Genomic DNA, 21,073 nt, shown 5'->3' with positions numbered 1-21,073 from the left:
CTCCAGGAGGACAACTGCCCCCAGTTCCTGAACCCCAGCCCGCTGGTCATCCCCATGAACCACGAGACCGATGTAACCTTCCAGGGGAAGAACCTGGACACAGTGAAGGTGGCAGGGGCTTGTGGGGTGCTGACCTGGGGGCAGGGCCTGCCCAGTGAGGAAATGCCTGGGGGTCCAGCAGGGGCCATGGGGCTGGTGCAGTGTCCAAGTGGCTCGTTCAGAGCCATTTTCCTGCAACACCAAAGTCCAAGTGCCTGGTGCGCATTCGAGCTTCCCTGGCTCGGGACCCAGCACATGAGGGAGGTGCTCCATGTGTATTTGGGGACAGAAGGCAGCAGAGAGCCTGAATGGGCCTGGAGAACATAGGTAGAGAGCAGGAGACGAGCGTTTGGGTGTGGAGTGCTGGGCAGCTGGGACGCCACTTGGTGAGGCGGGAGCAGGGCCGTGCTCTGGGGTTGACCAAGGTGGGTCTGTCTGGGAGGGCTGGGTGGTCAGTTGGGATGGGAGGGCCCGACTGATGGGTGTGGGGCACAGAGAGGGTTCGGGGAGGGCAGGGTGGGAGGCCAGGCTGTGCCGTCCTGACCACACTGCCTTGTAGGGCTCCTCTTTGCACGTGGGCAGCGACCTACTCAAGTTTGAGGAGCCAGTGAGCACGCAGGAACCGGGAACCTTCTTCTTTCGGACCCCAAAGGTGCGGCTCCCAGGGCAGGCCGGCCAGGCTGCTGGATCCCAAGGAAGGCCTTGGGGGTGGGGTAGGGGATGCAGCGGGGGGGCCTTGGAATGTCTGTGTGTCCTGCCACCTGCCTGGAATCAAAGTGATCCTTTATATGTCTGAGGCTCCAGCTTCCTGCCACCTGGAGGCCTCCCCCTGCTGCCCCTCGGCTCTGGGAGACCCCATGGAACAAACCGGGGATGGGAGCAAGGAGTACAGTGTGTCCCTGCGTGTCCCCCTAGCTGTCCCATGATGCCAACGAGACACTGCCTTTACACCTGTACGTCAAGTCCTACGGCCAGAATGTTGACAGCAAGCTCCAAGGTGGGTGGGGTGGGCAGCTGGGGCTGGGTGGGGAGCAGGAAGCAGGGTGGCCCCGCTGACCACTGGCTTCTTCCTCCACAGTTACCCTCTACAACTGCTCCTTTGGCCGTGGTGACTGCAGCCTGTGCCTGGCGGCTAACCCCGAGTACAAGTGTGTGTGGTGTGCCGGGCAGGGCAGGTGTGTGTACGAGGCTCTGTGCGGCAACAGCACCTCCGAGTGCCCAGCGCCCGTCATCACCAGGGTGAGTCCTTGTGCCTGCCTGGCGGGGAGGGTCTCCGGTCTGCCCGCTGCCCCTGCACACCCCCGCCTGCCCGAGCTGCTGGGTCAGCTGGGCTCTGCCAATTCCAGATCCACCCTGAGACGGGCCCGCTGGGTGGGGGCATCCGAATCACCATCCTTGGGTCCAATTTGGGGGTCAGAGCAGAGGACGTCCAGAGGGTGACCGTGGCGGGCCAGAACTGCGTCTTTGAGCCGGAGCGCTATTCCGTGTCCACCCGGTGAGTGGACAGCCTGAAGCCTGGGCTCCATTGGCTGGGCTGGGGGGGCCAGGTGACCCGGGTGGGCGAAGAAGGAGGACGGGATGCAGGCGTGTGCAGGTCCCCAGGGCTTGCACACCCACAGCGCAGTGTCCCACCCTGTCTGTGAATCACCCAGGATCGTGTGTGCTGTAGAGGCCGCCACGGGGCCCATCACAGGGGGCGTCGTGGTGGACGTCAGTGGGAAGCTGGGTCATTCACCACCCCACGTCCAGTTCACCTACCAGGTAAGGGCCTGGCCTCTCGATCATTGAGGGTCGCGTGTTGATGTGGGGTGGGGTGGGGTGGGGTCGAGGCTCCAGCGCCCCAGCCCTGATCCGAGTGGATCTGTTGCTCTTCCAGCAGCCCCAGCCCCTCAGCGTGGAGCCAAAGCAGGGGCCACAGGCAGGCGGCACCACGCTGACCATCAGTGGCACCCACCTGGACACAGGCTCTGAGGAGGACGTGCGGGTGACCCTCAATGACGTCCCGTGTAAAGTGTGGGTGTCACCTGCGGGCTGGGGCTCTCTGGTTCTGACCCTGAGTCTACCCTGGAGCGGGCCGTAGAGCCAGCCTGACCCACTGACCCCCTGGCCTGGGGCTGGGCTTGACACTGACTTGCAACCCCCCCTCCACCCCCGGCCAGGACGCAGTTCGGGGCACAGCTCCAGTGTGTCACTGGCCCGCAGTCTGTTCTGGGGGAGCTGCCCCTGGAGATTTACTACGGGGGCTCCCGGGTGCCCAGCCCTGGTGTCATCTTCACCTACCGCGAGAATCCCGTGCTGCGGGCCTTCGAACCGTTGCGAAGCTTTGTCAGGTGTGGCCTCCGTCTCTTCCCTGGGGGCAGTGGTACCAGCTGTGGAACCCCCCACCACCCCCACCCCCTTCCGCTACTTCCCAGGCACCCTCTGCCTGCTGGACTTGAGAGGGTGTAGTAGGGCTGGTGCTCCAGAGAAGCCCACTGCACCCCCAGATCCGCTTCCTTCTAGAAACCCAGATGGGCAGCACTGCCCCCCGCTCTGACAAGCGTTGGCAGTGCTCACAGTCCTATGCTCAGAGCTTGATCCCCAACCCTGTCTCAGAGCCGCATGAATACCCAAGAGCAGACTCCAGACCCTGCCCATCCCCAGCCCACTGTGTGGCCAGAATTTGGGTCGGGGAGCTGCTTGCCGAGTCATGCCCACTCAGGCACTGCCCCCCGTCCCCAGTGGTGGCCGCAGCATCAACGTCACGGGGCAGGGCTTCAGCCTGATCCAGAGATTTGCCATGGTGGTCATAGCTGAGCCCCTGCAGTCCTGGCGGCGGCGGCGGGAGGCCGGACCTCTGCAGCCCGTGACGGTCAGTCTTGGTGTTGGCGGGGGACTCAGCTCCACCACGGCCCCCTCAGCAAGTGCGGGCTAGGGATGGGGCCTGGGCCATGCGGACTGACGGCCTGGCCTCGGCCTGCAGGTCATGGGCACAGAGTACACATTCTACAACGACTCCAAGGTCGTGTTCTCATCCCCCGCGGTCCCCGAGGAGCCCGAGGCCTACAATCTCACGGCACTCATCCAGATGGACGGGCACCGGGCTCTGCTCAGGACCGAGGCCGGTGCCTTCGAGTATGTGGCCGACCCCACCTTTGAGAACTTCACGGGGGGTGTCAAGAAGCAGGTCAACAAGCTCATCCATGCCCGGGTGAGGACTGGCCACAGCCTGGGGGGTCAGCAGGGGAGGCAGCCCGAGCTTTGGTCCCTGACTCCCTCCTGGTCACTGTGACCCGCAGGGCACTAATCTGAACAAGGCGATGACGCTTCACGAGGCCGAGGCGTTTGTGGGCGCCGAACGCTGCATCATGAAGACGCTGACTGAAACAGACCTGTACTGTGAGCCTCCAGAGGTGCAGCCTCCCCCGAAGCGGCGGCAGAAGCGGGACACGACACACAACCTGCCGGAGTTCATTGTGCGTGTGGTCATGTCAGGGCGCAGGCTGGGCCGGGCTGGGGGTACGGGGTTCTCCGTCCCGGCCACACCTGTCCTTGCTGAGCACGCCCCGCCTTGCAGGTGAAGTTTGGCTCCCGAGAGTGGGTGCTGGGCCGCGTGGAGTATGACACGAGGGTGAGCGACGTGCCCCTCAGCCTCATCCTGCCGCTGGTCATTGTGCCCATGGTGGCGGTCATTGCTGTGTCGGTCTACTGCTACTGGTGAGCCCCACCCCTCTGGCCACACAGCCAGCACGACACAGAGGCTCGGAGCCATCGGGTGGCCTGACCCAGGCCAGGCCCCGTTAACCTCCCTGTGCCGGCAGGAGGAAGAGCCAACAGGCAGAGCGCGAGTATGAGAAGATCAAGTCCCAGCTGGAGGGCTTGGAGGAGAGCGTGCGTGACCGTTGCAAGAAGGAGTTTACAGGTAGGGTTGCCTGGCAGGGGCAGGCAGGATCTTCGGGCTGCCCGGACCCCGGGGTCCCCAAGGGCACCTCGGGGGACTGGGATGCGGGGGAGGACGCCCTTGAAAGAGGCTGCCTGCGGAGAGGCAGAGGTGGGCGGGGTGGCCGCTGGTTGGCGGCCGGATGCCTCACCCTGACCTCCCGCCAGACCTGATGATCGAGATGGAGGACCAGACCAGCGATGTGCACGAGGCGGGCATCCCCGTGCTGGACTACAAGACCTACACCGACCGCGTCTTCTTCCTGCCCTCCAAGGACGGCGACAAGGACGTGATGATCACGGGCCGGCTGGACATCCCGGAGCCGCGGCGGCCTGTGGTGGAGCAGGCTCTGTACCAGTTCTCCAACCTGCTCAACAGCAAGTCCTTCCTGGTCACTGTGAGTGGGGCCGGGTCTGCACGTGGGTCGGGGAGGGGCGGGCAGACCCGCAGGCCGCGGAAGGGGGACAGGGCAGACCCGCAGGCCGCGGAAGGGGGACAGGGCAGACCCGCAGGCCGCGGAAGGGGGACAGGGCAGACCCGCAGGCCGCGGAAGGGGGACAGGGCCAGGGGGCTCACACGGTCTTTGGCCGGGGGCCCTCGCAGTTTATCCACACGCTGGAGAGCCAGCGCGAGTTCTCAGCCCGCGCCAAGGTCTACTTTGCGTCCCTGCTGACGGTGGCGCTGCACGGGAAACTGGAATATTACACAGACATCATGCGCACGCTCTTCCTGGAGCTCATGGAGCAGTACGTGGTGGCCAAGAACCCCAAGCTGATGCTGCGCAGGTGTGTGGGTGGGGCCGTGGGGGTGGGGGTTGGGGGCAGGGCCGATCCCAGCCCCTGGGCTGCCAACAGACGTAGGCAGGGAGGAGGCATGGCAGGGCACGGCGGTCTCTGCTGGTCCCCCTGGCATCAGCTCTTGGTAGGTTGGGGTGGAGGATGATGAGTCCAGCACTTGGTCACTCCAGGCTGTGTGTGTGCATTCTGACGGGGACCCAGGGCCTGGATAGGCGTGCTGCGGGTGCCTGGAGGAGCCGGCTGGGCCCAGGGGCACTGAGGGATCCCTAGGTAAACACCTCTTTGCCTCTGCAGGTCTGAGACGGTGGTAGAAAGGATGCTGTCCAACTGGATGTCCATCTGCTTGTACCAGTATCTGAAGGTGGGTTCCAGGTGGCTGGCCAGGGTTGGGGGAGGAGTAGGTGGTGCTCTCCCCACCCCACCCCCACACGTCCACCTGCCTGTGTAGCATCGCCAGGTGGGCCTGGCACGGTCAGTTCCGCCATGGCTGAACTGCCCTTTGTTGCTCCAGGACAGTGCCGGCGAGCCTCTATATAAGCTTTTCAAGGCCATCAAGCATCAGGTGGAGAAGGGGCCAGTAGACGCTGTGCAGAAGAAGGCCAAATACACCCTCAATGATACGGGGCTGCTGGGGGATGATGTGGAGTACGCGCCCCTGGTGAGCCCTGGGGCCGGGGGGGTGGCTGGCGTGGGTCTGAGAGACCCCTCTCGGTGTTGTCAGGCTCTGGGCCAGCCTCAGTCCCAGAAGCTGGGTGCTGTTTGTGGACTCACATGGGCTCAGCTGGGCTCAGGCAGGGGGTGTGAGTCCCCCGCAGGTGTCTCTAGAGAGAGGCTCTGTGTGTCCTGGGCACCTGGGTCTGCTGCAGGTGTGTGTGGGGCCTGGGCATCCAGGTGTGCCTGGTGGTCATGACCCCAGGGTCCTGGGATCGAGCCCCGCATCGGGCTCCCTGCTCCGCGGGAAGCCCGCTTCTCCCTCCCCCACTCCCCCTGCTTGTGTTCCCTCTCTCGCTCTGTCTCTGTCAAATAAATGAATAAAATCTTGAAAAAAAAAAAAAAAGAATCCCAGGTGTGCCTGGTGGTGAGCTCGTGTGCGCAGGTGGGAGACAGCGTGGGGCATGTGATGCCCAGGAGTCGGTGTTCCCTGAGCTACTCTGTTCTCTGTCCTGTTGAGCCAGGGATTGGGACAGGGCCAGGCCAGGCCGCCCCAGGTGCTCTCAGGGCTCAGAGCCACCCCCGCTCCTCCACCTGAGGGTGTGGCCATGGGGGGCCTGAGGCTGCTCCCACATTGGCAAGCAGTGAGAGCGAGGGACCCCACATTGGCTCTTCACCCTGTGTCCTCTGGCAGACGGTGAGCGTGATTGTCCAGGATGAAGGGGCCGACGCCATCCCAGTCAAGGTCCTCAACTGTGACACCATCTCCCAGGTCAAGGAAAAGATCATTGACCAGGTGTACCGTACACAGCCATGCTCCCGATGGCCTAAGGCTGACAGTGTGGTGCTTGGTGAGCAAGGCCCCTGTGTCCCCTGGGGGTGGGTCCTGCTCTTGGACCCTGGTTGGGTGGGTGGGTGGGGTGCAGGAACAGCTGGAGGGAGCTGGGTGCTATGTGGCTGGGCTCCAGGTGTTGGGCTGTGTCCTTCCAGAGTGGCGTCCTGGATCCACAGCCCAGATCCTGTCAGACCTGGACCTGACCTCTCAGCGGGAGGGCCGGTGGAAACGCATCAACACCCTGATGCACTACAACGTGAGTGCTGGTGGGGGGGCGCACAGGGAGGGCCGGGCTGCCCGCCTTGAGTGGGGGCGAGGCCCACCCTCACGACTGTGTGCCCCAGGTCCGGGATGGAGCCACTCTCATCCTGTCCACGGTGGGAGTCTCCCAACAGCCAGAGGACAGCCAGCCGGACCTGCCTGGGGAGCGTGAGTCCCCCCGCTTTTGCCCTCGGCTCTTGTGGGCTCTGGAGGTCTGCGTGGACCAGGGGCCACCCTGTGCCGCCATGGCGGGGCAGGGGCTGCTGAGCTCCAGCCCTTGTCCTTCAGCGCCCCCCGCCCCCCTGCAGGCCATGCCCTCCTAGAGGAGGAGAACCGTGTGTGGCACCTGGTGCGGCCGACGGATGAGGTGGACGAAGGCAGGTCCAAGCGGGGCAGCGTGAAGGAGAAGGAACGCACTAAGGCCATCACGGAGATCTACTTGACCCGCCTGCTCTCCGTCAAGGTGGGCCGCAGTGTGTGTGGGCGCTCACTGCCGGGCCAGTGCCCGCCGGGCTGAGCTGAGCCCTTCCCCTACACCCCTGCAGGGCACGCTGCAGCAGTTTGTGGACAACTTCTTCCAGAGCGTCCTGGCGCCTGGGCACGCGGTGCCGCCCGCAGTTAAGTACTTCTTCGACTTCCTGGACGAGCAGGCGGAGAAGCATGACATTAAGGATGAGGACACCATCCACATCTGGAAGACCAACAGGTGGGGGCTCCTCCGTCCTGCAGCCCACTCTGCCCCAGGGTCTCAGCGGCCCCTCACTTCCTGTCGCTCTGCCTCAGTTTACCACTCCGGTTCTGGGTGAACATCCTCAAGAACCCCCATTTCATCTTCGATGTCCACGTTCACGAGGTGGTGGACGCCTCCCTGTCAGTCATCGCCCAGACCTTCATGGACGCCTGTACGCGCACAGAGCACAAGCTGAGCCGCGTGAGTGGACCCTGCAGGCCGTTCTGGCGGGGTGGGGAGATGTAGGCGGTTGCCCAGGAGGCATGGAGGGACTGGGTGGGGTAGTGTCCATGGCTGTGATGGGGGTGAGGAGGTGAGGAGGCCCACCTTCACTCGTGGGAACCCACAGAATTGGAAGCCCCCCTCCTGTCTGTGCTAGGTAAGGGTGGCTCCCTGGTTGGGTCTCTGTCCCCCACACACCTTTTCTCTGTTCTGTGGGTGTGCTGAGTGGCTGGGCGCCTGGCTCTGTCCCCCGCAGGACTCCCCCAGCAACAAGCTGCTCTACGCCAAGGAGATCTCCACCTACAAGAAGATGGTAGAGGAGTGAGTGCTCCCCTCCCCCCAGCCAGACCCTGGGCACCTACCCTTGACCCCACCCAGTGGGCCCCTGGGGGTGGTTCAGGTCTCTGACTGGGAGGGGGCTCTGCTGGGTAGCTTCAGGTCCAGCCTCCGGGACCCACTGCCCCACCCCTTCCCTAACCGTACCCCCACGCTCTTGCAGTTATTACAAGGGGATCAGGCAGATGGTGCAGGTCAGTGACCAGGACATGAACACACACTTGGCAGAGATTTCCCGGGTAAGAGGAGATGCAGGGGATGAACCAACTGACCCTACCCACATGAAGCACCCACGCCCTTCCCCCAAAGCCCCCTGCTGAGTGGGGCCGGAGACTGTTCTGGGGGTGGTGGGGATGAAGCAGAGGGTGGGGCCAGATGGGCTGTCCCCTGTGTGTGACCGCTGTGCCCTGGGGAGAGGGGTTTGTGAGCAGTGTGTCTGTGTGGACGGGGGAGTATGTCTGTCTGTGGCCACCCCACATCCCTCTGACATGCCTGGGACCCTTGGCCTGCTCCTCTGCCCTGGGTCTCACTCTCGTTCCCCTCCCCATGCCCCCAGGCACACACAGACTCCCTCAACACCCTTGTGGCCCTGCACCAGCTCTACCAGTACACGCAGAAGTACTATGACGAGGTACGGGGTGTCCTCCAGGGGAGGCAGCACTCGGGTGGTCCCCTTCCCTGGCCTGCGGTCTGACGTGGCCCACCCTCAGATCATCAACGCGCTGGAGGAGGATCCCGCCGCCCAGAAGATGCAGCTGGCCTTCCGCCTCCAGCAGATCGCGGCTGCACTTGAGAACAAAGTCACAGACCTCTAACCTCTGACCTCTGCCACCACTGTCTCTGGGCACAGGTGCGTGATGCCCCGTGTCAGGCATTGGGCGGCCCCTGGAACACGAGGCCAAGTGGTGAGGCCCTTACCTTTCACCAGCAGAGGAAGAACCCCCGGGTGTCCGCGTGTGGGTGCCCGCGGGAGCCCTCACCTCGGTGTCTGGTGTCTGTAGTGTCTTTCTTAGCAATACCAGCACCAGCCCCCTCCTGCAGAACCAGCATCAGGTGTCTGTGTCACACCTCCCAAGCGATTCGCAAATGTGCCTTACGCCCCTGGCGCTGCGCTGGGTCGCTGGGGGCCGTGGGGCCTCAGGTCCCCCTCCCTGAGCACCAGCAGCTGCCCGAGATCCCTGGGTTTGGCCTGTTCGGGTGGGGTGTGAGTGCCTGCAGCCCCCAGGGCCTAGTGCCCAGACTGTCTGTCTGCCCCGCCGGGACGGGAGGAGTAAAATGGTACGATGCCTTCCTGACCTCACCTGGCCTGCCCTGTGGGGCCGCTGGCACTCCGGGTGGACTCTGCACCACGGGCCCGACCTCCAAGGTCAAGCTGGACGTCAGACGTCGAGGCCCAGGTGGCCAGAGGGGCCCCGGCAGACGGGGGTCCAGGTTTCCGCCTGTCAGACAGGCTGTCCTGGAGGCCCTGCCCAGGTCTGTGGGGTTCGAGCAGCTCTGCCAGGACCACCCTCACCCCCACCCCCTTTTGTAAATCTTGTTAATTGTAAATCAAATACAGCTGTCTTTTTCACTCTGCTGGTTGGCTGGGTTCCTCCTGGGGTGGCCGCAGACTGCCTGTCGGTGCTTGCCTGCCCCTGTTCCCAGGCCTGTCCTGCTTAAGATCTTCCTCTGTGGACACTAGCTCAGGTGGGCAGGTGGTTCCTCTGGGCCACCAGGGCTGCAGTGGGGGCAGGGGAATGTGCAGCGGAGTCCACGCCCTCCCTGCCCTTGGCCAGGATCCGCCAGCCTGGGGCGAGGAGGTTTGGAGCGAGGAGAGGGGCTGACGGTGATCCTGGAACAGATTGGCTCCAGACGGGGACAGGGAGGGGGATAGGGAGGTGGCTGGGGTGGGGGTGGGGGGGTGGCTGGGATTGGGTGGATCTGGCGCCATCTGGTGGCGAGACATTCCCCGCCTGTCTTGCCTGGGCTGAGTGGCTGGACCTGCCCCCCACCCACAGGGGTGGGCGTGGCTTGGGATTATTGTCTGGACCTTGAGCTCTCGGGGACCAGTGTCCCCTTTTCTAAGGTGGGGGTACTTCACCGGCCTGGTCCAGCCAGCACACATTAAGTCACTGCTGTGTGCAAACCCCACCAGACACTGGCATGACTCTGGGAGAGAGGGCCCTGGGTCCCCCTGCTTAGGCTGTGGGGCCATTAGGGTCAGCTCCTTGGTCCCAAGAACAGCTCCAGGATGACTTAGGACATAAGTCAGGCTGAAGGGCCATGTAACAGAGAGTGAGGGTACGTTTGCCAATGCCTGAGGGAGGGGGTTGTCTGGGATTCTGGTGATAGGGAAAGGGTGTTGCTCCCAATCCCCGTGTTGCATGCAGGGCTACAGCAGTGAGACAGGCCACCCCACAGCTATCAGGCACACATACGTGTCCACGCACACACAGCATCAGCATGTCGGGCCCTTCATTGAATAAATACACACTGTTCAGGGCCTGCCCTGAGAGAGCTCTTAATGCTCCAAGGACACCAACCCAGCAGAAAGGGGATTTGGTGGCTCCAAAATAAGGACATGGTGGTGGTCCGGCCAGCCTCAGATATGGCTGGATTCAGGTGCTCACATGGTTTCAGATGTCTGAACTGCTTCCCAGCATATGCTGCTATGTCCTCAGACAGTGGGGATGCTGTTCATGGGCAACCCCAGACTGTGTCTCCTCGACTTGGGGCATCGCTGTGGCTGGGGATGGGCTAGGCCTTGATCATGAGCCACCTGTGCACGGGGGCAGCCCCACAGAAGCCACATGGAACAGGTGTGGATATCTCCCACAAGGAAGGGGTACTAGACAAACAACTGACATCCCCCATCCCAGGAACCCCAAAATGACACGGTTATGACCCACACTAGGTTCCCCGAGATTCAGCTGTTCAGAAGCAGGTGGGGCACAGTCTGGAAGTGCTAAGCTGTGGATGCCTGGGGCAGGGAGGTGGGAACCTAGAGCACTGGGCTTCCAGACTGGACCTCCACAAGCCGCTCCTTTCCCCCCGCAAACTGGACAGCCAGGCAAGAGCTGAGTCAGGACCCCCTTACATTCTGTGAAGCTTAGAGAGAGAGGAAGGGGCTGCAGATCCAGCAGATGGGGTTACCCCCCATGGAGGACAGGAGTGTGAAGAGATCCAGGGGGGCTGTCCTTTCATGGGGCCGGTTAAGGGTAGAAATTGGGCATGCATGTTGGGGTGTGAGGGGGCGGTGGTGGGGGTCAGGCCAGCTTCGAATAGTCAGGATGCTGACAAACTGAGGGATGACCCACCCTCCTGTTTCCACTTCCCCATTTCCTCCTCATGTGGGGGGCAGGGAGGCAAGGGTGGGAGGAAGCCACACACACCCTCAATGACCTTTCCTTCCAAGTTGCAGAAAACGGCCTAAGGCCATGCCCTGCTTGCTAAACATCATGAACACCCCCCCCCATCACCTGGCCCCCATGACAGGATGTCGTTCTGACCTCAGAGACAAGTGCAGCCAGGAGACTAGTAAGTGGCCAAAAAAGGGTGGCCTGGACCAGTGGACATGGAGACAAGGAGTGTTATTGAGGGCAACTGAATCCCAGGGGAGGGTGGAGGGAGGCAGGGATGGGGGTCCTCAGGCCCAGGGCTGCTGTCTGGGGAGGAAGCTCTTTGGCCTGGCTTCCCCACTTGTGCTCCCGCTCACACCTGAAGCACCTGCCACCCCGCCACCCCCCCCCACATACCCTGCTGCTCTCCGCTCCGCGCCAGCCACTTCTCTGGGCTTAGGCCTCTCTCACCCAGACCAAGCAACAGTCGTTCTGGACCTGGTGGCCAGGGTGGTGCTGTGAACATGTCCAGCAGGGCTCCCCAACAGCCTGAGAACAAAAATGAAATCCCTGCTGTGGCCCCACCCAGCCTGCCACAGCCCTCCAGCCCACCACCATCCTTTTCTGGTCCTCAAGTCGGGCAGAGTCCTGGAGAGTCAGGACCGTGGACGTTTGGCCCAGCTCCACCGGTGTCTCCTCTCCAGGGGACTCCTGGACCTGTCCGGCCCCGTGTCCTCTCCCCACCCTAACCACCACCGGAAACCCCCTAGTAACCCCTCTGCAGTATTACAACCCCGACCCTCCCCAGAAGGCAGCTTGGCCAGGATCCGCCAGCCTGGGGGCCAGGTGCGCACCGGGGATGAATCATGAGGGAGGGCCTCCGCTCCGCCCGACTCGCTGAGCTGGGCCCGGGCTCCCCTAGGGGCGGCACAATCCCACCCCGCGCCGGGGAGGAAGGGCGGGACCTGTCGCCATGGGAACCTGGCCCGGGCCGGCGGAAACCAAGGCCACTCCCCTTGTGCCCGGCCGCGCGGCCAGCGCCCACCGCCTGCCGCTGGACGCGCCTCTTCCCGGCCCGGAGCTGAAGCTCCACCGACTCCGCACAAAACCCCGGCGCGCCTCTGCCGGCTCGGGAAACGCACCGCAGGGCCGGGACTCCCAAGGAGGCGCGGAGAGGGGCGGCTGTGGGAGCGGACGCCGGTGTCCTCCCCCCATCACCGCCCGGCCGACACCGGCTCCCAGAAGGGAAACTGAGGCTGGGGATGGCTCGGGACTTGGCCGAAGTCGTGCAAGGCTGGCCGGCTCGACTGGGACGCGGCTCACGCCACGGTCCGGGTTCGCTGGGCAGTTATGTTTGCCCGGTATTGCGTTGACATGTTTTATTTTAATCTGGCTGCCAATATTTAAAATCAGGAGATTTCACATAAAAACCCGGGCTGTAGTTTGTCTGGAAGAGGTAGAAGGTCGGGTAACACAGCCCGATTGCCCACGTTCCTGGGAAACGGCAGCCCCCCCAGTGCTCTCCCCACAGAGAGGGTCAGGGGGCATCTGTCACGGGGGCAATGCTGTCTCCGAACACTTGTCACTTCTAAGTGGGAAGTAAAGATGCGCGGGCCCAGAGCGCTAGACAGATGCGGGGAAGCTGTCTTGCTGTAATGAGAACATTCCCCTGTCAGTGACAGCAGCCTGTGAGAAATCATCCTTCCAGGCTATGAGAGGACGCGAGGAAACGTGTCGTGCGCGGAGGAGGAACTGCGGTTATGTACCGGAGGAGCTCCTCAGTACCTAGGAAAGTCAGGGTGGGCTTCCTGGGAGAGGTGACAGCCGAGGCAGGCGGGGTTGGAAGGAGGAAAGGTACCAGGAACCAAGAAGGACCCGTTTGGGGAATAGCCTTTTATGGGTACAGAACCTCAAAGGTCCCCTGGTGCCGCCGCTGTCCCTGGTCCTGACAGGGCTGGTTCCCCAGGCCTGACCGGGGCGGGAGGCCGCTATCAGTCCACGGAAGTTTACCAGGTGACGAACCACACCGCCAGGGCCAGAACGGCCTCCAAGGGAGAGGGAAGCCGGCGAGCCCAGGATCCAGGGCGCGTCCATCTGCCCACCCCACAGGGGGACCTATCCAACCAAACGTCCAGTTTTTCTATGTTGATGAAAAAAATCTCTGCCCTGGCTTTTTTGATTGTGAGGGTTCCCCTTTATTTCTGAGGGAGCAGGCTGCGTGGGGGGTGTCGTGCAGAGCCCGGAGCAGGGGGTGGGAGAGGAGGGATGCATGCACCGGAGGTACAGGCACGGGTGCCGGCAGGGGAGGGTGCGGGGAGCGGAGGCTGGTGAGAGGCGGTGGCGTCCTGGATGGGGCGGTGCCCGGCCGAGCACAGAATGCGGGCGGATACTTGGGGAAGTGCGGACCCCAGGAGGTAGAAGCGGGCTGGGCGGCGAGCTGGACGCCGGCCGTCCCTCCCCCTGCGCCGGCGCAGCGGCTCCGGCTCCGAGCTGGGGAGGGCACAGCAGGGCTGGTTCGCGCCGGGCCGCCGCCAGCCAGGGGCAGGAAGCCGCACGTCTGTCCCCGCGCAACGCCCCCCCGGCCCCGCCCCGCGCCGCGCCGCCGCCCGCCGCCGCCTCCTCCCGCCGCCCTCCGTCCTCTCCGCTCGGGCTCCGGCGCGGGGCGGGGGCGCGGGGCGGGGCGGGGCGCGGGCCGGGCGGCGGCCGCTTCGGACATGTCGGGCCCGCGCGCAGGCTTCTACCGGCTGGAGCTCAACAAGACGGTGTGGGAGGTGCCGCAGCGGCTGCAGGGGCTGCGCCCGGTGGGCTCCGGGGCCTACGGCTCGGTCTGGTAGGGGCGGCGGGGAGGGCGGGAGGGTGCGGGCGGGACTGAGCGCGCGCCCCCTCCCCTCCCTTTGCGAGGTGCTTGGCGTGGGGTGGGGCCTCGCCCCGCCTCCGCCCCCGGGCCTTTCACGGAGCGCAGCAATGAATGGGGGGTGGGGGGCGTGAAGGAAACTTTCCTGCCGGGCGCCGTTCCGGCTTGGGGAGAGGGGTCGTTCTTCCGCCCCGTCCCAGCCGGAGCATCCCCCCACCAGGCCCAAATCCTGCGGCGTCACAGTCGGCGAAAGGGCGGGTCTCCCGGGCCCCTAAATGTGCAAGCATGCGTCTACGGTGGCCCCCCCCGCCCCTCCCCCCCACCCCCCGCCAAGGGTCTGGCATCCCTGGGGTCTGGCGGATGACTGGCTACTAGGGTGGGTAGTTTTGTTTGCAAAAGGAAAAGCCCAGCTTGGGGGAGGGCAGGATCCCTCCCCTTAGAATGGCCTCAAACTCCCGGGCGGGTCCTAACCCCCTCCCGTTTTATAAGGGTCTCAGACTCTGGATGGGGCCTAGGCCTGAGCAGAGATACCTACCATTATCCCTACAATACTTGGGGGGTCTACACCCCAGTCCATTTCTTGCCCTAACCAAGAGAGCTCAGACCACAGCCCCACAGTTGGGCCTGGGGCCCAGACAGAGGACAGTTGAAGTGGGAGAGAGGGTTGGGATTTGGCTGAGGCCTGTGTGGGGTTGGGGAGGGACTGGGGGGTCTTAGGGTAAGGCGGTTGCAGGAAGTCGGTTGCAGGTGCAATACTGATGGGCTAACTGTGGGTGTGGATGTTGAGAGGTGCCCCCCAAAACCCAGCGGGGTCCTTACCAAGGCCTGAGCCAGGTGGCTGCAGTCCACTGAGGGAGTCTTGGAGGTGGGGAGGCCGGAGCCCCTAGGGATGGGGCATTGCTCCTGGCTCTGAAAGAAAGTTAAGAGCGGGACTTCCTGAAACCCCCGAGGTCAGTGCTGGAGCCGGAGCAAGGGCTTCTTCCCTCCCCCGCCGCTCCCCAATCTGCTGTCATTGGCCCGCTTGCCAGAATCCTCAGGCTGGCCATTTCATCCATTCCAGCCTCAGGCCTCTCTCCTCATCTCTAAGACCTCAAGGGCCGGAAGAGGGTCAGGATAATGCATGAGTGGTCCCTGCGGAATATAGAGTCCTTGCTGGAATCACCTCCGGTCTCGAATCACCTTCTGGGAGTTCCTAGAGAGTATCAAGTTCCCCAAAGGAGGCCTGGGTCTCTCCCCATTGCACTTAGTGGGCGGTGCCCAGCGCAGGTGATGGCCCTCTCCTGGGTTCCTGGATTCTCCTGATGAAGCTGGTGACCCAGTGCCAAATCCCTGTCACTCGATTGTGCAGACACAATTGGGCAAAAGGATCTGCTGCCCCGTGGTAGAAGCCATTCCCCTACCTGCCTCTCCAGAAGTGCCGTGGACCTTCCCCAACAGGCCACAGTCTGGGGGAAGGGGCGTGGATGCCTCAGGCACCTAGCTGGCTTTCCTTCACCACCACCTGGGCCCATGGACATCCCAGGTGCTGCAGGAGCTGCTCCCTGGGCTGTGTAGACTCCACTCGTTGCTGGGGGAAGCGGGATCTAGAGAGTGGATGTGAAGTGAGAGGGAGGGAAGGAGTGATTATCAGGGAGAGGAAGCGGTCTCTGAAGGCATGGATGGCTCTTAGCAGGGCTTCCATGCGGAGGCCAGCAGGACTCTGGGAGGGTGGGGGGGCAGGCCGTTTGCATTTGAAGATGATGCCCATGACTGTTGTGTCTCCTGTGAAGAGTAGATGGGTGTGGAAGCCGGTGTGGAGGTGGAGCATCTGGACCTCTGGGGAATAGGGTGCGGCAAGGGGAACGTTCTGTGGGTCCAGACACTTCACAGTACCCAGTTTCTCACTCTTAAAAATAATAATGCGGTAAACGCTTTTGGCCAGTTTTTCCTCCGTATTTTGTATATTCAGAAGTGTGGGGACCCAGGGGCTTTGCAGGTGGCTCTGGAAACCCTGAGGGAGCCTCCCGGAGCCATGAACCAATAGGGGAGCAGGAGGACAGTTTGGGGTGAGAAGGGATGGTCTGCAATGGCTGTTTTCCTGACCAGTTGGTGGAGACTCTCCCCCAGCCCCATGCTGAGCTGGGGGGGGAAGATCCAGGTTCTGCCCTAGGGCTCCCTGGTGGGGCAGGCCGGGACCCTCTGGGCTGGAATGCCGGCGGGCCGCCTCTTGAAGAAGGAGCAGGCCCCGAGGAGGCACAGAGGAGAGGCTTCCCAGGTGCCGGTCCACCCGAGGGACCGTCTGAGCGCCGCGCAGGGCGGGGAAGAACAGGCCCGACAGGAGCAGGGCCTGGGGCGCTCGGCTGGGACACCCCCCCCCCCCCCCGCGCCGCCTCACTCAGGGCCCTTGCAGCTCAGCCTATGACGCGCGGCTGCGCCAGAAGGTGGCGGTGAAGAAGCTGTCGCGACCCTTCCAGTCTCTGATCCACGCGCGGAGAACTTACCGCGAGCTGCGGCTGCTCAAGCACCTGAAGCACGAGAACGTGAGTGGGGCGCGCCGGGGCGGGCGGCCGAGCTGCCGGGGCTCCCCGCGGGGCACGCAGCACCCAGGGGGCGCTCCGGCGGGAGCTCCGAATCCTGACCCCCGTCCCCACGCAGGTCATCGGGCTGCTGGACGTGTTCACGCCGGCCACCTCCATTGAGGACTTCAGCGAAGTGTAAGTGGCAGCCGACGCAGGAGCGCGTCCGGTGGGGGGCGGGGCCTCTATGCTGACCGCCTACCCTTCCCAGGTACCTGGTGACCACCCTGATGGGCGCAGACCTGAACAACATCGTCAAGTGCCAGGCGCTGAGCGACGAGCACGTCCAGTTCCTGGTTTACCAGTTGCTGCGCGGGCTCAAGGTGGGCGTCGCGTGGGCGGGCACAGGGCGCGGTGCCGGGGGTCAGAACCTGACCCTCCCACCGTGTCCCCCTCTCCCCCTCGCAGTACATCCACTCTGCGGGGATCATCCACCGGGTAGGTGCGGCGTCCGGGTGAGGGTCGGGGCTTCTGCAGGCCCGGCCCAGGTGCTTTTCCAGCACTCACAACCCACCTGCCCTGCAGGACCTGAAGCCCAGCAACGTGGCTGTGAACGAGGACTGCGAGCTTAGGGTGAGCCGCCTGTGGGTGAGGGGCCTGCCCGGCCGTGGAGGGGGCATTCAGGGAGGTGCTGACAAGCTTGGTGGTCGCTCTAGATCCTGGACTTTGGGCTAGCCCGCCAGGCTGATGAAGAGATGACTGGCTATGTGGCCACTCGCTGGTACCGTGCACCTGAGATCATGCTCAACTGGATGCACTACAACCAGACAGGTGATGTCAAGCCACACAGGGGCAGGTGTGCTGTGTTGGACCAGGGTGGGCAGGCAGAGCTCACACCAGGGCCTGGGGAGGGTGGGTGGGTAGGTATGGGGCAAAAGCCAAGGCCGTTGGGGAGGTGTGTGTCTAGCTTTGGAGGACAGGGACCGTCATGCAAAAACAGACCTTAGAGGGACCAAGCACAATAGGTCCTGGGCTAACTCTTCCCCTTACCCAGGGTTGTACCTAGAGGAGTAAGGGGGTCTCTGCTGTTTTGGGGCCGGGGTGTGACTGAGAGGCCACTGAGCTGGCACAGTCTGAGCAGATCCCTAATTCTCTGAGAGGGTCTTTGGGGAGGGCAGACTAATGGAGACTCCTTCCCCAACAGTGGACATCTGGTCTGTGGGCTGCATCATGGCTGAGCTGCTCCAGGGAAAGGCTCTCTTTCCAGGAAATGACTGTATCCTTGGCCCAGGTTGGGGAGGAGGGTGAGCCAGGGTCCCCTTCTGTTGGGTGGGGCTCAGGGGAGGTGGGCGCTGGCCCTTTCTGGCTGGCCTTGCCTCCTCTGCCCCACGCTGGGCCACCTTAGGCTCACTGGCTCCAGCTGTAGGAGAGCAGATTTTGGGCAGTGCTCCAAGGTCTGGGATCTGGGGGCCTGGGAAGGGTCTATTCCTGGCCAGTAGGCATTTCCTCAGCCAGGCAGACATCGACCAGCTGAAGCGAATCATGGAGGTGGTGGGCACACCCAGCCCTGAGGTTCTAGCAAAGATATCCTCAGAACACGTGAGTCACCAGCCACCAGCAACCTCTGCTAACCAAGCTCCTGGGCACTCTGGAGGAAGCTCTGTGGGAATAGACCGGGAACCATGTGGGAAACATGGGTCACAGTGGAATAGAGCCCAAGGCAGGGGCCTGACCCTTTCAGGGAGAAACAGGTGAACAGGGAAGACATCCCTGGCATGAGGGACAGTGAGGGCACAATCTCAGCACTGACTAGCAGTGCTTTTGCCAAGGACAGTGGGGTGCTCCAGGCATGGAGACCCAGGTAAGGCTCTGGAGCCACCATATCCAAAGTGGGGGATGCCTCTGGTCCGTGCATGCTCCTTTTTTTTTTTTTTTTTTTAAAGATTTTATTCATTTGATTGACAGAGAGAGACACAGCGGGAGAGGGAACACAAGGAAGGGGAGCGGGAGAGGGAGAAGCAGGCTTCCTGCCGAGCAGGGAGCCCGATGTGAGGCTCGATCCCAGGACCCTGAAAGTATGACCTGAGCCGAAGGCAGACGCCTAATGACTGAGCCACCCAGGCGCCCCTCTATGCATGCTCTTGTCCAGTCCTGTTGCAGTCAATGAGTCTGGGGGCTTCTCTCAGCAAGTCCCTGCCTGGCTTCGGGCCAGGGGAGGTAGGGTGTGAGCCACCCCCTCAGGCCCTTCCTGTGTGCCCCCAGGCCCGGACATACATCCAGTCCCTGCCCCCCATGCCCCAGAAGGACCTCAGGAGCATCTTCCATGGAGCCAACCCCCTGGGTGAGGATGGGCCCTGGGTCTGGGCTGGGCTCCATGTCTGGCCCTAGATGCACGACTGACCACCGCCTTTCCACTGACCACTCCGTAGCTGTGGACCTGCTGGGAAGGATGCTGGTGCTCGACAGTGACCAGAGGGTCAGTGCGGCCGAGGCCCTGGCCCATGCCTACTTCAGCCAGTACCATGACCCTGACGATGAGCCTGAGGCCGAGCCCTATGATGAGAGCGTTGAGGCCAAGGAGCGCACAGTGGAGGAGTGGAAGGGTGGGCTTGAGGAGGGCTGGGGGTTGGGAGCGGTGGAGCCCAGGGGCCTCAGGGCTTCATTTTCCCGCAGGCTAGGAGCTGCCTGTTTCCTGCTGGAAGTGTCCAGTTCCTGCCCAGAGTGGTCCCCGAACTCCCTGCACTCCTGGGGCTGGGTGTGTCCAGCAGAGGCTCATGGGCGGCACAGGGCAGGCTCTGGAAGGAAGCCCCAGGGGCTGAGGCTGCCCTCAGGGTGGTGGTCCTGGGCTGGGCAAGTGGCACCGGACTGGGAGGCAGGGGCAGTGGCCCAGTGACAGCATGATGTCACCCTTTCCCTTCACTTCCCAGAGCTCACCTACCAGGAGGTCCTCAGCTTCAAGCCTGCAGAGCCACCGCAGTCTCCTGGCAGCCTGGAGATTGAGCAGTGAGGGGCATGTGCCCACCAGCCACGGGGACCAGAAGACGGGCTGGAGCATGCCGGCCCATTTCTTCAGCCTGCCGCACTCCCACGAGGAGTGCCTCCCAACACCACTGTGGCCAGCGCCCTGACCCTAGCCTGGGGTCCCCCGCCTGCACGCTGCTCCTCGTGGGCAGTCTGTATGCATGTGCATGCACGATGGTGTGCACGTGTGCAAGCCGCGGGTGTAGGAGTCTAGACGGAGCATCCTGGACTTCCTCGGTCCTCCTGCCTCCTTCCAACAATCTAGGTCTCCCTTAGGACCTCCCCTGGATGCCACAGGGGATCCCCTGGGGAGTGTGTCTGTCTCCAGATCTTCTCAGTCCCAGAGGGCTGTCTCTGGAGGGCGTGGTGCACTGGGGCCAGGGGCCTCTGGAGACTGAAGGGAGGGTCTTGCTTGTCAGAGCTTCTTGACCTGGAAGTGGGGGCTACCCTGGGAAATGCCGAGACCCGAAGGTCTGAGAGCTGAGACTGCCGCCAGGTATCACATGAGCAGACCATCCCAGGGCCACGTGTTCGCCTGGGCTGTGGGGGGCACACGTGTACTAATGTGCACTCCTGGCACTGACATGTCGAGGCGCGTGTGACTCTGTGGGTGCCGTGACCAGCAAGAAGCCTGAAGCGAGGGGCCGTACTGTTACTTCCTTTCCCTCAGTTCCTGATGTGGGGGGTGGGGTGCTGCCGCTGAGATCCTGGGTGCACCATGCGAAGGGCTCAGGTGGGCAAGGGGCAACCAGGGGACAAAAGCCAGGGACTTTCTCCTTGAGTGTGGGGGCTGTGGCAGGCATGAAGAGCTGGTGGGCACAGGGGCTCCAGCCTTGATTCGGCAGCAGGGAGTGGCGCCCACCAGTGTACCCTTGGACTCAGACCCTGACCTTGGCCCGGAGCTGATGAAGAAGCCTCTGCCCACTCTACCTCTGCCCACCCTCCAGCCCTGCAGCTGAGCGCTGGGCTGTTCTGGCCTATGGGTCAGCTCGCATCCTCCCTTCTTCCAGAACGGAGCTGGTCTAGTAACCTCTGGGACGTGACCCTGCCTAAGACGTGTCGGGGGTGTGGGTCCCCCAGCGAGGGGCTTCTCTGTGAGGGGGTGGTGTTCCGTGTGTCAGGTGGTGACCTCCCACCTTGCAGAAGTCTCAACGTCAAGTGCCTGCACGAGGGTTTCACAATAAAGGAGGTTCTCTCTCACTCAGCTTTTGTCCTGAGTCCCGAGGCCCCGCTGCCTGGCTGTCCCCACTGCTTGGGGAGAGGGTGGCTGGATCTGTGCGTCACACCCCCAGCTGCTCTGGTCCCCCCAGACCCTGCACTGCCCAGATCCCTTGGGTCTCCAGTCAGACAAGCAGCCATATTCAGCCCAGCACCCTCCCTGCTCCCGGAGAGCCCAGGGCCACTGGGGGTGGGGTGGGGTGAGTTCCACACCCAGGCTAATGGGCTCTGACCCGGGACAGAGCTTGATGGCCATGCACAAATCAACCCCAGCTGCCCTGCTGAGCAGCTCACTGGGCAAGCTCAGCTTCTGGTCTGGTTGTAGATCTGCCCCTTTCTCTCAGTGCTCAGGGAAACTGCTGGGGGACCATCTCTGGG

The 21,073-nt window shown here is 63.3% G+C and overlaps 2 protein-coding genes across 9 annotated transcripts in view; both read left to right on the top strand.

Annotated features, from left to right (window-relative positions):
* The window catches only part of PLXNB2 (plexin B2), a 29,447-nt gene extending 20,087 nt beyond the window's left edge, over window positions 1–9,360 (top strand). For all 6 annotated transcript variants that reach the window (XM_088025433.1, XM_088025429.1, XM_088025430.1 and 3 more), the window contains 27 exons: window positions 7–108; window positions 599–691; window positions 955–1,036; window positions 1,118–1,278; window positions 1,386–1,534; window positions 1,692–1,800; window positions 1,916–2,052; window positions 2,199–2,369; window positions 2,761–2,890; window positions 3,002–3,229; window positions 3,318–3,494; window positions 3,596–3,735; window positions 3,840–3,940; window positions 4,126–4,355; window positions 4,562–4,743; window positions 5,050–5,116; window positions 5,267–5,413; window positions 6,101–6,257; window positions 6,397–6,497; window positions 6,586–6,670; window positions 6,811–6,965; window positions 7,048–7,208; window positions 7,286–7,433; window positions 7,711–7,775; window positions 7,954–8,029; window positions 8,347–8,421; window positions 8,501–9,360. In XM_088025433.1, coding sequence (XP_087881559.1) covers window positions 7–108; window positions 599–691; window positions 955–1,036; window positions 1,118–1,278; window positions 1,386–1,534; window positions 1,692–1,800; window positions 1,916–2,052; window positions 2,199–2,369; window positions 2,761–2,890; window positions 3,002–3,229; window positions 3,318–3,494; window positions 3,596–3,735; window positions 3,840–3,940; window positions 4,126–4,355; window positions 4,562–4,743; window positions 5,050–5,116; window positions 5,267–5,413; window positions 6,101–6,257; window positions 6,397–6,497; window positions 6,586–6,670; window positions 6,811–6,965; window positions 7,048–7,208; window positions 7,286–7,433; window positions 7,711–7,775; window positions 7,954–8,029; window positions 8,347–8,421; window positions 8,501–8,605 — 3,534 coding nt within the window. In that variant the 3' untranslated portion in view covers window positions 8,606–9,360. The remainder of the gene's footprint in view (window positions 1–6; window positions 109–598; window positions 692–954; window positions 1,037–1,117; window positions 1,279–1,385; window positions 1,535–1,691; window positions 1,801–1,915; window positions 2,053–2,198; window positions 2,370–2,760; window positions 2,891–3,001; window positions 3,230–3,317; window positions 3,495–3,595; window positions 3,736–3,839; window positions 3,941–4,125; window positions 4,356–4,561; window positions 4,744–5,049; window positions 5,117–5,266; window positions 5,414–6,100; window positions 6,258–6,396; window positions 6,498–6,585; window positions 6,671–6,810; window positions 6,966–7,047; window positions 7,209–7,285; window positions 7,434–7,710; window positions 7,776–7,953; window positions 8,030–8,346; window positions 8,422–8,500) is intronic.
* A 4,461-nt stretch (window positions 9,361–13,821) lies between these two features.
* On the top strand, window positions 13,822–20,660 carry MAPK11 (mitogen-activated protein kinase 11). Of its 3 annotated transcripts, none has more exons than XM_088025426.1 (12): window positions 13,822–13,937; window positions 16,351–16,480; window positions 16,596–16,654; window positions 16,728–16,839; window positions 16,925–16,954; window positions 17,042–17,089; window positions 17,173–17,287; window positions 17,661–17,732; window positions 17,976–18,055; window positions 18,719–18,797; window positions 18,886–18,932; window positions 19,384–20,660. In XM_088025426.1, exons 1-12 carry the CDS (start codon window positions 13,822–13,824, stop codon window positions 19,582–19,584), a joined length of 1,089 nt encoding a protein of 362 aa, XP_087881552.1. In that variant the 3' UTR covers window positions 19,585–20,660. The 3 variants fall into 3 exon arrangements, with proteins under 3 accessions (XP_087881552.1, XP_087881551.1, XP_087881553.1); XM_088025425.1 differs by having other exon boundaries at window positions 18,886–19,059; window positions 19,384–19,542; XM_088025427.1 differs by lacking the exon at window positions 16,925–16,954 and having other exon boundaries at window positions 18,886–19,059; window positions 19,384–19,542.
* The last annotated feature ends 413 nt before the right edge of the window (window positions 20,661–21,073 follow it).

Source organism: Eumetopias jubatus, unplaced genomic scaffold, assembly GCF_037043125.1.
Source record: "Eumetopias jubatus isolate StellerSeaLion01/CBP00866 unplaced genomic scaffold, mEumJub1_p1.0 scaffold_8, whole genome shotgun sequence".
NCBI classification, from domain to species: domain Eukaryota; kingdom Metazoa; phylum Chordata; class Mammalia; order Carnivora; family Otariidae; genus Eumetopias; species Eumetopias jubatus.
Note: the sequence above shows the minus strand (reverse complement) of the source record. Positions and strands in the feature narration are given on the sequence as shown.